The 18,086-nt window shown below is 52.8% G+C and overlaps 1 protein-coding gene across 2 annotated transcripts in view; it reads right to left on the bottom strand.

The window, feature by feature from the left end:
- The window catches only part of LOC111152303 (signal peptide, CUB domain and EGF like domain containing 3), a 33,400-nt gene extending 27,672 nt beyond the window's left edge, over positions 1-5,728 (bottom strand). For both annotated transcript variants that reach the window (XM_022510780.1, XM_022510781.1), the window contains exon 1: positions 5,644-5,728. In XM_022510780.1, the coding sequence (XP_022366488.1) occupies positions 5,644-5,728 (85 nt within the window). The remainder of the gene's footprint in view (positions 1-5,643) is intronic.
- Between the last annotated feature and the right edge of the window lie 12,358 nt (positions 5,729-18,086).

Raw genomic sequence — 18,086 nt, 5'->3', positions numbered from 1 at the left:
CCAGGGGAGGAATCCATGCCTTGGTCGTTGTCATGTCTTCCCCCACCCCAACTCAGCACAGAGTTCGGGCACGAAGCAAGCATCTGATACATAATCATGGAATGGCCTGGAACTGACACTTGGCTGTCCCCGGTGGGAGAGCCCCAGCAGGCTCTGAGGCTTCGGGCATGGGGGTAGCTGGAAGGAGGGCAGGGCCAAGTGGCGGGCAGGGAAGAAGGCCAGTGCGCCATGGTGGGCGCAGACAGAGCTGCAGCAAGGACGGGGTGGGCAGGTGTCTCCAACTCGGATTCACTATGCCGGGCCAAGCAGCTGGTTAGAAACAAAAACAAACACCGGGATACAGGTTCCTGCTGTTAACAGCTTCAAACCGCCAGAGGAAAACTCCAAATAAATATAATTAGAAACTTGTAAAAACGTTCTCTCTGTAAACTTGCTCCCCAGGGTCTATCTTTTAAGCTCCCCCTTTCTTCTAGCACCACCCCCCAGCCCAGTCCCTGCATACCCTGACTCTCCACCCTCACCCAGGGATTCCTTAGATCTCTTTCCTTATTCTGGATCTTCCCTCCAGCCCAGGCCTCTCCTCAGCTTGGTGCCATCAGGGACCAGATGTGGACAGCCTCTGGCCTGGAGCCCCGAAATCCAAACCCCACAGCTCTCTAGGGCCATGGGTACAGCCACAGGGAAACCATAGGTAAGAGTGAGGGCCACAGTGCTCTACTTAGGGGTCATCTCTTCACCCCAAGGCCAAACCCAATAGCAACTACAAAACAGTACCTCGGTCTGAAATGTTTCAGCTGGAGGAGAATACAGAGGGCTAGGCTTGGAGCTGAGAATACACCATACAGGACCAGGGACTGGGGCCTCGGGGTCCTGCCCAGACAGGATTCAGTTCCCAGAACACAACCATCGCAGCTCCCCTACCCAAAGCTGCTGGATGCACACAGCTTCACACACACGTGCACGCACAGAAACGCATACTTGTTTTGTAGATGCTCTTTCCAGGGGGAAAGAGTCTACCTAAGGACACAGAACAATCACGTACATGGGGCCCCAGGAGACTGGGGTGGGGTAAGTAAGGAGGAGTAGCCAAGTGACAGACTCGGGCAGGGAGCAGTAGCGGAGGGCCCAGGCAGAGAGGGCCTGAGCGTCAGGCAGGAAGGCCCCAGAAGCCTGGGGGCAGGACCAAGAATTGCTCAAGTGTTTCCTGCCTTCCAGCAGGAAGGATTTCAATGAGATGTGCAGAATCTCAGAGCTGAAGGGGACTCTCCTGATACTCTAGTCCATTTCACAAGTGAGGGAGGGCATTTCAATGATTTTTTCAAGGGCCCCAGTCCCTAGGCTCTGCGTCTACCAACCCACGGGCACCAAACACCCCACCACACGCCATTTGGAGCTGGCAGTACTCGGGCATGGGAGGACAGGCTGGTGACAGAGGGGCCAGTGGGGGGAGGCGAGGGTCTGTGTCCCCTTCTAGCCCAGGTGCCTAGCTCCTCTACCCCTTGGGCATCCCTGAGTTAGCTGCTGTATCACTTTTCCCCCCGCCAGGCGCAGCCGTCCCTCTGTTTCCAGACTGCTGTCTTCTAACTGAGCCTGAAGAACTTGTCCCCGGGTCTGGGCCTCTTGCGGGCACTGCCCGTCTCAGAAGCAGCCCTGCAGTTTCCAGCCCTGACAGGGACTCTTTCTTAGAAGTGGTCATGTGCTAGAGGTACGGGACGTCAAGGGAGGCCCACACCCTGACACGAGGGGTCCAGAGCCGGGGGCAGGGCCAGGGGTAAGTTCAGGCAGCAAGCCCCTCTGCCTCCATCTCTGCAAGAGGGTCTGAAACCATCCGTTCCCTTCCCCCACCCTCAATCCACGGCACCGGACCAAGCCATTCCACTTCTTGACTTCTCCAACGAAAACAAAACGCACATTGCCCTGCTTCCTTTTTCCTCTCACCGGAGCACGGTGCACGCACACACACATGGGTAAATACACACACACACACACACACACACACACACACACACACCCCGAATCATGCACACGCACGCTCGCACACCCCAGTGAATGCACACCTTGCATTCCCAAACTCACACCCAGGGCCAGCTCCTTTTACAACAGGTCCCGGCTGCTCACATCTCAAACCGGTTCTCATGCTCTCAGATTCCTGAAGGTTTCAGAAAACAATCTCATTTAGGGGTGGCTGATAACTTTCTTCTTTCTCTGCCTGCGGTAATTCTGGCCTCGGTGTCTTCTGCTCCCCTCTCTCTCCTTCCGCTCTGAGGAGGCTCAAGGAGACGAGGGGTAAGAAGTGGAGAAGTGCTCCCCTGGCCCCAGGCTTCCCCCACCTCCCCGGGGGGACATGTCACTGAGAGAAGAGAGGTCAAAGGGATTCCTGAGGAATTTCTAAGCAGTCCAACCCCCCCCTTCTCCACCCTTCTGGAAAAATGGAGGTGGGGGAGACAGGCTTAGAAGCAACTGATTGAAGATCAGGCTCCAAGAGTGGGGACTCAACTCTCTCTCTCTCTCTCTCTCCCCAGTGTGGCCTGGATGGGGCACAGGCAATAGCCGGCTGCCCACGGGGCCACCCTCACCCGCTGACACGGTTATGGTTTTCATTTCATATTTTGGAGGGAGGGGCTAGGAGGAACAGTCCCCTCACTGTAAGAGCTGGCCACAGGAGCCCAGGGAAGCGGGGAGGAGAGGAAATAGCCACATTAAAGAGGAAGAGAGGGGTGGGGGAAAGAGAGAGAGACACACACATACACCCAGACAGAGACCCGGAGAGACGCATGGAGACAAGAGAGACACTGTTTGCCGCCAGATGAACGCTCTCAGTCCCGGGGATGGTGTTACTTGGAAACTCTAAATACATGACTTTATCAACATTTTATCCCTAATGAGAAGAAAAAACAACCAGGTAAACTGAACGGCCAGGCTGGCTCTCCCTGAGCCTGCCCTGGGGACAAGTTTTCCCCTGGGGAGGCCAGGAGACCTTTTCATTCAGCTGTAACCTGAGCCCTAAGCAAGGATTAGATCTTTTTAACCACTGCTGCACCCCCCCCCCCAAAAAAGCAAAGCAAATTAATGCTTTTAAGTTAACAATTATCTTGGTTATCCAGTCTGTCTACTTTAAAATACACACACAGGCACTTGAAAAACACTCAAAACCATGTACCCTCATGCTCACTCACTCCTGGTCACACGAGCTTACCCACCCATTCATCCACACACGGTTCTCAAAGACATGAAAATGTTCGTATCCAGGCTTAACCACCAAGTCACGAGAGACAAAGGCACCCAGCTCTACCTCCTGTGGGTGATGGCGGTGAATTTCTCTCGCTCTCTCTCTCCATCTCTCACATACACACACGCGCGCGCACACATACACACTCTATCCAGAGATCTAATAATGGCACACGACAGTTGCCTAGAGTCTTTGTAATTTAAAGAGACCCACTAGAGCTTCGACTAAAAGCACATGGCATTGAAAGCACACCTGCTGGCGTGATACCCAGCAGATCTGTCTGGGATCAAGGGATGTCCACAGCACTCCATCTAGGGGTAAGGCTGCCCTGCCCAGTCAGTACTTGTCTTTCCTGCAAGAGTGGCCTGCAGATTTGGGTCCAGAGACCCTCTACCCCAACAGACCTGTCGTTAGGCCACCTCTGGCAGACCGGGCTGACACAGTTCCTGAACAGCAGCGTCAGAGGTAGCTGAAATGACAGGCTTCTATTCTATGCCCGGCTAGACTTGGGGATCAGAAGGAAGATGCACTGTTAACTGCAGCCTGAATATAAGCAGGAAACAAAACTAGGAGGATGTAAGTTCCTTGAGGGCAGGGCCTCCACTCTGGCTGCATCCCCTGCCCCCAGCAGCACCCAGAGGGGTGTCTTGATGAGAAAGGGAAGCCCAGGGGTTTTGAGTCCTTCTATCCCCAAAAGATGAGCTGATCTCCCCTGGCACCTGTCCCTTCTAAAAGTCTCCATGAGCCCTGGGAACCCCCCTGAATATACTGTTTGCTCCCTCTTTTGCCCCCAGCCCCCCAGTCTCACTAGGCCACTACAGACACAGGCTCCAACTTGAAAGAGGCCCTTATCTTGTCTCTAGATTACTGAATGAAATCTGTTCCTTCCTTCAGACTAAACTCCCTAGCTAATTCCATGTTATGAGTAAGTCAGCACACACTACAAAAGCCAGCTTTGTTTATGAAAACACAAGCAAATCCACAGTGGGAGAGGGGCTGCTCCCAGGCTGGGGGTGGGAGTGGGCTGTCTGGAACCAGAACTGGAGAGGAGGCAGTTTGGGGTTGGAAGGGGGTGAGGTCTGGTATGTGACAGCTGTGGATCTCTGGTCCTTGGGCTCTGTTAAAGGACAGGTTGAAGGAAGGAGGTAGTTGAAGAGGCAGCGTTTGGGAGAAGGGACTGGCGTGGATAGGGCACCGTCTTTTATCAGAGTGGGAGCCCATGCAGTACAGAAGAGCACCTTAAGAGCCAAGGGCTCAGGCTCCAGGACATAGCGACCTGACTGCCAGAGACTCAGGCTTCCCCAACTCCCAAGTTCAACTTTCCCTTCTGGCTCAGCCACTTCCACACCCCATCTTGGCTTCAGGAGCCCCTGGGACAATAGGCAGAATCATATCCTCCTCCGCCAAGCCTTGCCAGGAGGAATTTTCTTTTTGTCCATATAAATCTCTTCCTGGGTGAGGACATGATGGGGGAAGGGTGCAGCAAGAGGTCAAGGGGGAGGGGAGGCTGTCCCCAAGAGAACTGTAGCCCACCAGCCTGGTTTCTGCCAGCAAAGCCTTGGGACTGGCCAGGCAATGAGCCTGGGGTCAGGGATGGGGGCTGGAGGGCCTCCCTGTCTCTCTCTCTCTTTAATTCCTAGAGGGATCTGTCAGAGCTCTCTGGCCTGGAATTTTACTTTGTTATTTTAATGCAATTCTGACCTGGATTTAAATGGAATTGGAAACCCGAGGCCTTAATAAATAAATATTATGATAAGAAATGAAAGCCATGCAAGACGAAAGAGATTTCCCCCCAAAGAGGCAGAAAGCGACATTCTTGCTGGGAACCAGTCAGAAATTTTCTTCTCTTCTTCAGCCCCCTACCATCCAGTGAGAGACGAGCTGGGCTTTCCAGAAAAGATCCTATTTTTCTTTAACATTTTTCTACTGATAAGACAACAACTGGGAAATTTTGTCTGACTTTGCATGAGGGTTGGGGGTGAGGGGAAGAAATACATGGCGTGGCTGAAAAGTTTCATTCTCTCCGTCTCTCCAGGCCACGGCTTAAGTTTCTGGCAGTGTCTGAGAGAAGGGAAGATTCTCTCTCTTACTTTTGGAGGACAAGAAATCTTTCGAAGATGCTGGGGCGGCAGTGAAGTAGGGCAGAATTCTGAGGTGCGTGGCGACTTCTGCACAGGGCCCCCCAAACTTCTCACTCCTCTGTGTCGCTGCCGGCTCATCCAGCCTCTCGCCCGGGACGCAGCGCCCTGAGGTCAGCTCCCCGGCCAGAGTGCGGGTGCACGGTGCTGGGCTCTGACAGCGGCACGCTTTGCCCAGCACCTGCCCCTGCCCCTTGGAAATCGCGCCCCCGCCCTCGGGCCCCGCAGCCCCCGCAGCTCCCGCAGTCCCGCCGCCGCGCGCCCCTCCTTCCTTACCTTGCGCGGCTTTGCTGTGCTGGGCGGCGCGGGCGTGGACCAGCAGGACGAGCAGGCAGAGCCCGGGCACGCGCCCCGAGCCCATGGCTGGAGCCACCCGCGGCCGGGCGGCCGGGGCGGGTCTGGCAGCCCCGGGAGGGCGGAAGCCGGCGGGGCCCCCGCGCGCCGGAGGGGGGATGGGAGGGGGCGCCCCGCCGGGGCCGGGCCGGGGGCTGCGGGCGCAGGGCGCGGACCGCGGCACCCTCGTCGGGAGGCTCCCGATGTTGCCGGTTTCTCCCGGCCCGACGCCGGGGAAAGCGAGGCGGAGAGCGCGATGAGGCTGGGGGCGCCCGGCGCCAATGACGGAGGGGACCCACCGCCCTCTCCGAGCTGGGCTCTGCTAGCGGCGGCGGCGGCGGGGCTGCTCCGTATAATCCCACCCAATTCCCAGCTTCGCCCGGGGAGAGCTGCCGCCGGAGAGCGCGCAGAGCCCGAGCGAGGGACCTGAGAAAGGGGAGGGGAAACGCAGCGCCAGAAACACGCCCTTTCTGCCTCTCTTTCTTCCTCTCTCGCTCCTTCTCCGTCTCTCGGGCTCCGTCTCTTTTTCTTCGCCTTTCTCCTCCTCCTCCTCTTTCTCCTCCTCTCCTCGCTCCTTTTCGTTTTCTTCCTCCTCCCCCTCCTCCTCCACCACCTCCTTTTTCGTGCCCTTTTTTCTTTCAAATGGGGCCTCGGCGCGGCGGCCGCTCCCCCTGCGCGCCCGGGCGCGGCGGCCCCCTCCCCAGGCTGCCGGGCCGCTGCCTGCAGGAATTTACAATCCGGCGCTGGGGGAGCGGGCCCGGTCTCCATGGAGACGGCTTCCCCGGGAGCAGGGAGGTCAGGCGCAGACCGCGCACAATCAATGGATCAATGCGAGCCCCGCTCGGCTCCAGACCAAACAGCACCGGGCTCGGGCTCGTTCTCTCTCCCTGCGGAAGGAGTGGGGGAGCTAGGGTGCACCCCGGCGCTCGCACGAGATGAGGGCTGTGCGACGCAGGTTTGCACGCACACCTCCACGAGGAGACAAAGAGAGCTCCGGGTGTCGGGGAGGCTGGGGTGGACTGGATCGCACGGGCACTCCGGCACGCCCGCCCGACGCAGCCCGACACGCGGGACACAGCCACATGGGACCTCGAAAAACCAAGAGGGGCTCCCACTTCGGGCCGAGGGCCACCCTGCCAAGTCTTACCTCCAGCGCACCCCTCACCCCGGACACCCTCGGGTCTCCGTGCTCCTTCCTAGCTCTGAGTAAACTTTAATTGAGGACCAAGAAGAAAGTAGCCTTCCCCCAGCTCAAACTCCGGGCCCCAGGGCGACTCCTTTGCAGTTCTGGCCTTGCAGGTGGCCCACTGAGTTACCCTACTCATATAGAAGTGGGCTCATATAAAACGCTCTCATGCCCTCAGCATAGGGGCAAGAGCTAACCCAGGAATGTGTCCATGCCTGTAAACAGAGACACAAACATCTGCACATAACGCTTCTCCAAACCTGTCCTCACAGCCTCAGGATGTGGTCCCAGCCAGTCCATTCTGAGCTCTTCATATCTCCAACTGCTGGGCAGTGGAGGAAAGATAAATGATATTTGCAAAAAATAAGGGCAAAAGATAAAAAAGAGCCCATGGACACTGCCTTCTGGGTGAATTTACAGCTCAGCATCTTCTCTCCTTTTATCCTAGAGGAAAGAGCCCTTGAAAAGGTGGTGAGGGCTTTCTTGGAGTCTGGGGCTCAGTCAGTCAAGTTCCAGGCAGTTACTTAAGCTTCAGAGCCAATTTTTTTCAGGGAAGAAACAAGCAGGACCCAGACCAACCTCAGAAAGCCCTCAGTTTACCTGGGAGGAAGGGAAATGACCAGAATCACCTTGAAAGTAACTCTGGTCTTAGACAACCTTGACACTGGCAGCCCACATCAGCTAGTTGACAGGTGTGACATGTCAGAGGTCTCCTCAGCCCCTAGGGAGAAGAATTGAGCCCTTCCTTCCCTGGGGATTGAGTAGAAGAGTAGGAGGATGGAAACAGTTTCAAGCATTTGGGGTTTTGTCCTGGTTTTGTCCTGGGACGAAGGTTGCCTTTGGGTAAGTCACATCTCAATGAGCCTCAGCGTTATCTAGAAAACAAGAGGCTGGATTAGTTTCTTGGTGGAAAGGAGACAAGAGACAGTGCCCTTAGGTTAGGAAGCCTGGGGAAGGAGGTCTTGAGAACCCTTGGTTGGCATGAGAGATGATGGTAGGGACAGAAGCACACAGATCACAGGAATGGTGTGGAGGTCACAAAAGGTTGGGTCAAGTGTTCTCCCAGGTCCCTTCCAGCTCTGTCACTCTAGGACTCCCTCCCTCCTTCATGCCATTGGCAAACCCCTCCCCTTAAAGCTGCTTTGCCTGCTGTCACCAGTTATGTATGGGGCTGGGGGACAAGTACAAACTTGCCATCCTTTCTGTCCCAAACAAGAGAGTGGTTAGAAGAAGAAGGAGAAGAAGAAGAAAGTGGAGGAGAAGGAGAAGACGAAGAAGGAGGAGGAGGAGAAGAGGAGTTATTAGACATTGTCAGATGGTGCCTGATCTACATGGGAACACGGGGAGAGAGCTGAAGACCCCCCACCCCGAAGGCAGGGAAAGGAGATTGCACAGTGCCTTGCTTTGTCTCTGCTTTGCTTTGGACACTCGTGTGAACTTCTCTGGGTCCCTAGAGAAGAGGGCTCCAGCTTATCCTCTAAACTGCAGGGTAGATGGGCATGAAGGATTCTGTAGGGACAGATGAATAGATCACCTTAAACCTTGTCTCTAGTTTAGTCTGATTTCCTGGTCCCCTGAGTGTGGCCATTGCCCTGCCTTAGCTGCCAAGTCTCTGGGAGACCTGGTGTCTTTTACTCTGGTTTCCTTTTTTTCCCCTCATTCTGCCAACTTTTTCTTCATCCCTCTAGGACCGGGGAAGCTTCCTCCACATCTGGGCAGAAGAGGCAGTTCCCCGCCCTTCTCCCCACCATCCAGTCTGGTCCCAGTCCACCCCCAGCCCTGCAGAGGATTCTGTGGGAGCAGAAGCAAGGCTTCTATCTGGGCACTGTTAACTGGGGGGCTGGTCCCACGACCCTCTGCCCTGTCCACTTCTGCAGGGGCTCATAACTGGGTAGTGACGTTGGAAAATGACAAGGAAGAAATCATGAGATGGCAGTTGCAGGTGGTATTACAAAAGAAGCAGCCTAAGCTTGCCACAGCATAGCCGCACCGGCAGGAGCAAAGTATTCCTGGGTTCTCTGGGCCTCCCACACTCTCTCGGGCAACGGTGTGCTTTCTGCCTTCACTTTCCTTTGTGGTTGCTTCCGACATTAATTTCCCTCTAATTTCCCCTGCAGAAGTCCAGGGAGAAAACTGGGCTGGGGACCCAGCCTAATGCTGCTTAGGGACACCTCTGCCAGGGCCTACCACACTCAGAGGCTTCCCCATCCCTGCCAAGTCTCCTTCCATGAGACTTTGCTTTTTCTCGGCTCCTCAGCTTCCCCATCTATAAAATGGGTCCATCTGGGCTCCTGGGGGGTGCAGTCGGTTAAGCGGCTGCCTTCGGCTCAGGTCATGATCCCAGGGTCCTAGAATCGAGCCCTGTATCGGGCTCCCTGCTCAGTGGACAGCCTGCTTCTCCCTCTCCCTCTGCCTGCCACTCTGCCTACTTGTGCTCTCTCTCTATCTCTCTGTCATATAAATAAATAAAATCTTCAAAAAAACCTGATAAATAAAAAAAATTAAGAAATTAAATTAGATTTAAAAGGCAAATCTCATCTCTGTTAACTTTCTAGATATGTGACTTCAGGTAAGTTATTCAATCTCAGTGAGCTTTGGTTGTCTCTTCCCAAAAAGGAATAAAAACATCCACCTTGAAATGTTATGGCATTAATTGAATGAAATGATGAATGGAAACCCCCCTGGCACATAGTAGGCATCCAGTAGGCAGTGGCTACTGCTGTTCTTCTGACTGCTTCTTGGAAGGAACAAAGGCCAGAGTGTTTGATAATAAAGGTATAGTAGTGCCTGGGAACAAGCTGTCTTGTCCTGGGCCAGACTTTGATGCTGCTGGGTGTAAGAACAACTAACTGGGTTCAATTCTCACCACCTCCAATAGGTTCTGTCTGTCACATGATCTTTTTTTTTTTTTTTAAGATTTTATTTATTTATTTGAGAGAGAGAACACGAGTGGGGGGAGCGGTAGAGAAAAGGGCGAGGCAGACTCCTGGCTGAGCAGGGAGACCCACGTGGAGCTCGATCCCAGAACCCCAGGATCATGACCTGAGCCCAAGCCACTCAGGTACCCCTGTCACACATTCTTACTGAGAAGTTTCCAGAAATGCCATGCATTGAACACACTGCAGTCATCAGCATCACTTTCAAGTTGGAGAGTAGAAAGGTAGGTAGGGTAGCACCAGAATCCCTCCTTCCCTGCCACCTCACACCTCCTACCAGCGTGAAGAAGACTCAGACACTCAGAGAGATTAGAGCGCATAACTACCCTTCACTGAGCACTTTCTGTGTGGGCCAGGCACTGCAACAGACAATCCACGGGAAGCCTATCAAGCAAGAACTATTATGCCCATTTTGTTGATGGGAAAACTGAGGCTCTTAGTCAGCCAGATGACCAACTAAGAAGGGGCAAAGCCAGGACTTGGGCCCAGACTTGACTCTGAAGCTTGTGCACCTCCTCCATTCTGTATGCTGCCTCCTCCGAATCCACAGAGACGTAACACATTCTGGCCACTGTTACAGTTTAATCATTCAGGGCAGGCTGAGGGTCACAGACCAGCCCCATCACATATAAGAGGGAATAGGGCAGTCATCTTGCTCTGGAGGATCATGTAAGGGTACAACTTCCAAAAGGCTTTAGCCTTTGGGGCTCCTGGGTGGTGCAGTCAGTTAAGCATCTGACTTTCGGTTTGATCACAGGGTCATGAGATCAAGCCCCGGATCCAGCTCTTTGCTCAGTGCTAAGTCTGCTTAAGACTCTCTCTCTCCGGGGCACCTGGGTGGCTCAGTGGGTTAAAGCTTCTGCCTTCGGCTCAGGTCATGATCCCAGGATCCTGGGATAGAGCCCCGAAATCGGGCTCTCTGCTCAGCGGGGAGCCTGCTTCCTCCTCTCTCTCTGCCTCTCTGCCTACTTAGGATCTCTGTCTGTCAAGTGGATGAATAAAATCTTAAAAAAAAAAAAAAAGACTCTCTCTCTCCCTCTTGAGTAAATAAAGAAATCTTTTTAAAATTTTTTTATTTTATTTTTTAAAAAGCTTTTATTTATTTAATTGGCAGAGAGACAGAGAGAGAGGGAACACAAGCAGGGGGAGTGGGGGAAGGAGAAGCAGCCTTCCCGCCAAGCAGGAGCCAGATGCGGAGCTCGATCCAGGGACCCTGGGATCGTGACCTGAGCTGAAGGCAGATGCTCAACAACAGTCACCCACGCGCCCCAAGAAATCTTTTTTTTTTTTTTTAAGATTTTATTTATTTATTTGACAGAGAGAGCTCACAAGTAGACAGAGAGGCAGGGAGAGAGAGAGAGAGAGAGAGAGAGAGAGAGGGAAGCAGGCTCCCTGCTGAGCAGAAAGCCTGATGCGGGACTCGATCCCAGGACCCTGAGATCATGACCTGAGCCGAAGGCAGCGGCTTAACCCACTGAGCCACCCAGGCGCCCCAAGAAATCTTTTTTAAAAGCAGGGGCTTTAGGCATCATATTTGTCTGGTGAGAGGTCACATGACTTGCCCAAGGTCACACAAATTTAAGAGGCAAAGCTAGAAGCAGAATCCATGTCTCCCCTGACTTCTGACTGTTAGGTCAGCACTCCTAAGCCTGTACCCTCTGAGCTGCCAGTCCTACCTCTTCCAGTTCTCGCTCTTCCTCTTCCTGATGACTTGATCACTCGTGAAACCTCCCATCAAGTGGAATAAGGTACTTATCACCTACCTTCTCCTGAGTACACGCTGTCCCAGGCCCTCTAGGACCTGCAGAAGAAATAGAAAATGTGATTCCTGACTCAAAGAGATATATCAGCATTAGTGTGTAGGGTTCCAGACCCCTGGGCATCACCAGGAAAGTCCCCCAAATGCTGGAATCTCACCAGGAAGGCAAGATCTGTATATGCAAAACATACTATGTATATGCAAATGCAACATCAAGCAATCTGCGGCAACGAGCCATGGAAAGCCACCACACAGAAGTTGATCATCCAAGAATTCATGAATGAGGAGGGATTTGAGGTGAATCTTGGTGACACTTAGAAAGAAATCGATGGACAAGATAGAAATAGAAACAAAAATCAGTGACTGACAGAGAAAAAAAAGAAAGCTCAGAACAACCACCAAAGAAATGGAAGAAGGGGGGCGGGGGCAGATCATACCAGGTCAGCAGACACATTGACCCTGGTCGGTCCTTGTGTCCCACCTGTCTGGGATGTCTCAGGAGCCATTTGGCCATATAGGCAGAGGATTGGAAGTAATGCTCTCCAAAGTCTTCCAGCCCTTGGATTCTAGGACTAACTTGCTCCAAGGCTTTTAGTCTTGCCTTTATAAGAGAGGTCTACCAGCAGCCCTGCCAAGACTTGGGTGAGGAGGGGGGACAGCCTGGTCCAAGCTGCCCACACCTATTCCAGTCTCCTCTGGCCACTTGGGTGGCCTCCTCGGCCGCTCATCCCAGTGTCCTCCCAGCCCTTCCTCCCTGCCCACCCCCACACCTGAGTCACTTTGCCACCTGCTTCCTTCCCACCTGTTCCCTAGCTGCTTCCATGGAGGAAACAAAAATACCCAGCCTGCCAACTGGCATCGACATCAATGTGTGGTTCCGGACCCCTCCACATCACAAGGCAAGTCTCCAAACTGCCCCAAGTCTGTGCTCTGTCCCTTTCTACACAGCTGCTCTTCCAAACTTTGGTTTCTCCTCTGCCATCTAGCCCCCTGACTTCTCCCAGCAGTACCCTCAACTCCTATTTCATGGAAAAGCCAGAAGCTATCTGGCATGAACATCTGATCCCCTCCCTCCACCCCCCGCCCCACTGCTGGGACAAGGGTCCCTCCTTTTGGCCAGGGCCAATCCTGCATACATGTGCTAGGATCCCATTTTGTCTTGGCCCTACAGGGAGCTGGAGCTGTCCATTACCCCCTCCCTCTCCTGAATCCCTCACCTCAGCTCCTTCTCCTACAAACACAGTACAACTTGCAGCATCCTACAAACTTCCCCAGATCCTGCTGCTTCTGTCCTTCTGGGCTCCTGGACGTCTAGGAGGGGCACGCTGGTTCTCCATCTCCACTTTGCCGCTTCCCGTAACCCCTCATCCTAGTGCAATCTGGCCTGGGGCCCATCTGACACACATCTGCTGGGGCTCCAGTGACTTCCACATCTCCACATCTGGGGCTCCGTGCCAGTCCTTATCTAGCCTGACCTCCCTGCATCATCAGAAGCCTTTGAACATTTTTCTTCCCCTTCTTGGAGCCCTTTCTTTTCCCAGATCCCCTGCTGGCTGTTCTCCCTCCACTGGCCTCTTAAGTGTTTCTAGCTTGGATTTTCTCAATTCTCACATTACATGGCCTCCCTAGGGACTCTCACCCAGGGACAGCAAGGGTGGTGAAAAGAGTGTTGGCTTTGTGGTCAGACAGTTCTAAGTTCAAAGCCCAGCCCATCAGTGGGTGAGTTTGACCAAGTTTCTTCACGTCTCTGAGCTTCAACTTCCTCACCCGGCCACTGAGAAGGACACAATTCTGACCTTGCAGCCTATTGGAGATTTACTGCTGATAAGTCTCATGAAAGTCCCAGCACAAGGTGGTGGGCAATTTGCTCCACACTGCAGGGCCCTATGGCTCCAGCTGCCACCAATGTGCTGAGACTCCCAGATCTACATCCCTAACCCCCACTTTTCTTTTGGCTTTTATGCTATGTCTCCCGGGGCACCTGGGTGGCTCAGTGGTTAAATGTCTGCCTTCGGCTCAGGTCATGATCCCAGGTTCCCCAGATCAAGCCTGCTCTGCAGGATGCCTGCTTCTCCCTCTCCCACTCCCCCTGCTTGTGTTCCCTTGCTTGCTGTCTCTCTCTGTCAAATAAATATGCCATGTATCCAATGTTCGGATCTCAATCTCTAGCTCCTTTCTCTCTTTTCTGTCTAGTTCTATATTTCTGCCTACTTATAGCTCATTCCAATGGCATTTTTCAAGACCTTAAGCTGAACTGACTCCCCGTCAAACTCATAATTCCTCTCAACACTCTCCCCTAAACTGTCCTCTTCCTGTGATCTCCACCTTGGGGCTAATGGCCCCATAACCCACTCAGCAGCCCCAGCTGAATTTCTCCAGGACTGGAAGGCCTCTTTTTTTCTCCCCATCTAATAAACCACCATATCCTGTGAAACCTCCCTTAAATCCATCCCTCCTGTCAACCCCCATTGCCCCTGCCTTCATTCAGACACTCACTGTGTCTCCTGGGTACCATTGCCTAACAAGGGTAAGTTCCAGACCGCTAGTATGGCCTAAGGGGCCCTCTTTGCCAGTCCTGGACCCTTCTCTCCAATGACATCTTATGTTTGTCTTCTGATCTCGCCATCACTCTACCCAGACCACACCATGCCTGGCATATGCTGTGTTCTTGTCAGTTGGAAAGCCACAGCTGCCCTTCAAGATCCAGCTTAAATGTGCCTTGTTGCAGGCCTGGAGTTCAGTGGGCCTTGAGATGGCCCTAGCCATGCTGAACTATAATGGCTGTGGTCTTCCAAACCTTCAAGACCCATATTGGTCATCACTATTTCCCCAGCCCTGAGCACATAGTGGTGCTCAGTCAATGTTTATTGAATGAACGAAAGAATGAGGGAATAGTGAGCTCATGGAATCCCAAGGAGATTCAAGGGGATCCCAAGGAACATCTCTTGACCTGTCTCTCTGCCTCCCACCAGCCTGAGAATGCTCCGGGTTCCTGAAAGGACTGGTGGCTCCAGAGGGTTAAATGGAGGGCCAGGGTGGAGACTTCAAACTAAAGAAAAGCCATAGAGATGCAGGGGGCCTAGGAGGTGACTCTGGCCAGAGACCCTCAGATTCTGGAAGAGAAAGCAGCAGAACCAGAACCTTGCAAGCCAGAGCTCAGGACCTCCCCAAAGGCCAGGGGCCAGGGTGGATGGGGCAAGGTCCACAGGCAGCTTCGTTTGTGGGGAAGCAGGCTCAGGAGGCAGAATCCCCATCCTCTTTCAACCACTCTATCAAGATCTTTCCCACCAATGGTTACAATCCCATCATAAGAGGATCATTCCTTTGAGCTCTACCTTGTGTTCCTTGTGTCCTAAATACAAATATGACTGCAAGACAGAGTAATGAGATTAAGCCTTTGCGGGTTAAGTCTTTAGTTACTGGTTGAAACCTTAACAAAGGTGTGGCAGAGGACAGGCTATAGGGACGCTCCTACCCAAGCTCCCAACTTTGCTGATAGCCAGCTTAGCTTTGCTCCTCCTGACCTGTTTCCCCGTGGCTCTCCTCCCTCAAATCCCCACTGGGTTCCCTCCCCAAAGGAAAAGTTGGAGAGACAGAGGGGGACCCCTACCCCTCCACGTAACAGTGTAATTCCTCTGGTACCTTGGATCAAAGAAAGGATGAGTTGGAGGTTCTGGGGCAAAGTTCAAGGTATTCATGAACCAATTCATAAAGTGAATGGCTATTTAAAAAACTCAGTTCTCCAATAGCTTCTATTTTATTTTCTGAGAAGGGCTCCCATAGGACTGAGAATCCTGTTAGCAGAAGCTGAAAACTTGCAAGGAAGGAGTCAGAATTTTTGCCTGCTGTGTGCTTACGCTGAGTGTCAATATCCGTGCAGAAGTTTGCCTCCCTTGTCTGGCAAGAGGCTCTCCCTTCATGCCACCTCTCTTCGTCTGTCTTAGGTGGAGAGCTGGCCCAGGCATCATGCCAAGCTGAGTTGGGCAAAGTGAAGGGGCATCACAGCCGGGCTGTTATTCTTCGGTGTCTCACTCTGGTCCCGCAAAATTATCAGTTTGCAGGAGGCTGCAGGGCGCTGGTGGAGAGCAAGCCCTGGCCCAGACTCAGGAATGCTCCTTTCCTTGATCAGCCTAAAGCTCCAGAGGAGTGAGGAGCAAGAGAACTCATGCTAGGCCTCCTCTGCCTCATCCGCCCCTCCACACCCTGGTCCAGTCCCATCAGGATTGATTGGAAAATTGGGTGGCTCCTCCGCAGCCGACCCAAGCTGTAATGCCACCCTTGGCCAGTAGGTGCCGCCATCTAACATACCATCCTCCAGCCCCGCAAACGCCTGAAATCTGACCCTGGAGAGCCTACTCAAGGAACCCAGTGCCTCAAATAAATTTGCAAACGGTGAAGTCAAGATGTGGAATTAATTGTACGTGTGCTTCTTATAACCGTTGGTTCGATTTTTAATGAGTTTGACATTCTTTCTGCACTTACTAGGTGCCGGGAACTTAAAGGATATGGGAACTCAAAGATGACATAATTTCTGCTTTCAAGTTCATAATTAGGTAGGAGAGAGAAATTTGCATCTAAATAATTAAAATATAAGGCAGAACATGGTAAATGCCCAAACACAAAGGTGCCAACATGAAATTCTAATGAGGGCACAAAGAAGATAGATTAATTCCAGCTGGAAGCCTGGGGACACCCCAGAGGGGAGGGTTTAAAGACGACCTCAAAGAATACATAGAATTCCCATATGTGGAGTTGCATGAAGAGGGCAAGGACTTTCCAGGTAGAAATGAGGTGAGCAAGGGCTTGGAGAGGGGGAAGGTCTCCAGGGAATTAATAATGTAGCTCAACTCAGAGACGAGTATCAGAAGGGAAAAGTACTAAGATCTGAAAGTTGGGCCGGACGATGAAGAGCCGGTTTCCACGTGATGTTAAGGGGTCGTGCATGGGTCTGGAATCCCTGGTGGATGACTTTAAAGCAAGGCAGCAGTGTGGCTGGCTCACATCCTGAACCGGTTTTATATATTCTAGCCTTGATGTACTCTGCAGGATTTCTTCAATGTTTAGAGAGTTTATTTCATCATGGATGCAGAAAGAGAAAGGGGAGGCACACAAAAAAAGTAAGAGGGGGAAAGAACGGGCAGAAGGAAAAGAAAGATGGAGAAAGAGAAGCAAACCATGGGAGGGAAGGCCACGCAGACCCTGCCGTGGGAGGAGGCTGTGCTCACGGAGCTTTTTGGGCTTTTCCAGGCCAGTGGCCTCTGGCTCCAGGCCCCGGCCGACCACAGAGGACAATGTGAGGCGGGTTTGTTTGGTGATGTGTTTTCTGCTGGCCCTGTTTGTTTGTTTTCCGTTTTTCTGGCAGTGTACACGTCTGGGATAGAGAAGAAGGAGGAGGTCGGGGACGTGGCCGGCATTGACAATGGCCCCAGGGCCAGGCTCTGGGCTGGCAGGATCCTGTCGTGGGGGCCAGACTTTTGCTGGCCCTGGGGAAGAGCCTCTTTCTGTGGGTGCCCAGAGCCAGGTGGCCTGCCCAGCTTAGAGATGGTTTGCCCCAAGCTCTTTGTCCCTGTCTTTTTCCACCCTGGCAGGAAAGAATGAGTCCTTGAGGCCTGGGCTTCTTGCCTGTGTAGCCAGGATGTCGTGCTGGGCTGGGGAGCCCGTGAGGGTAGCAAGAACAGCAGCTTCCAGCTCGGCGCTGGGTGCCTCAGGGGTGCCCATGAGAGCCAGTCCGCTCCCAAGTGCTGATGATGAGTCTGGCTCTCTCTCGCCCATCCCACAGCCCTTGGAAGCCAACATAACGAGCACCATTAAAGTTAATGAAACGCAATGAGTCCTCCATTTGCTCAGTTACAGCTCTTAACGAGATTGCTCCCTCTTGCTGAGGAGACTGATTTGAGCTGCCAGGGCTCGGCCTTTGTCCCCCTAATTTTTATTGGCCCATTAACGAGATCAGATGCTCTGGGCTGACCAGCAGTATCTGGTACTGTGGCCCCAACAAGCCCCCCTTGGGTCAAGTCTCAGGTGGTCTTTTGATTCCAAATTAGCCTAGAAACAGCCCTTGTTGCCTTTGCCCTCTCCTTTGCTTCCCCACTTCCAAACCCAGCTTTATATGTAGGTACAGCAGCGATATGGGGAGACTTGAGAAGGTAGGAGATGCTTTCCCTTCCCCTTTGGCTTGTGTCTCAGCCCACTGATGGAGAAGAAGTCCAGTTCCTTTGGCTTAAGGGCTTTATTCCCCATTCAGATGGAAATACAGAACCTTGTTAGTCATTGACATGTTAGTGTAAATTATTTCCCAAGGTCATGGATAGGCTTCAAGGGGATCTGAGGATCTCCTGAATTGTAAATAAACTTTTGTCTCCAGTGTTCATTTTCCCAGAGAGGGGTCTTCTACAGCTCTCTTCAAAGTTGCCATGACACAAGCAACACCCCCTTCCAAATAAATAAATATAAAACCAAAAACCCATAGAAGTGGAAGAAGAACAGTTTATAACTGGGGCACAGA

Source organism: Enhydra lutris, unplaced genomic scaffold (genome assembly GCF_002288905.1).
Source record: "Enhydra lutris kenyoni isolate GAN:26980312 unplaced genomic scaffold, ASM228890v2 scaffoldscaffold28, whole genome shotgun sequence".
In the NCBI taxonomy this organism is placed as follows: Eukaryota; Metazoa; Chordata; class Mammalia; order Carnivora; family Mustelidae; genus Enhydra; species Enhydra lutris.
Note: the sequence above shows the minus strand (reverse complement) of the source record. Positions and strands in the feature narration are given on the sequence as shown.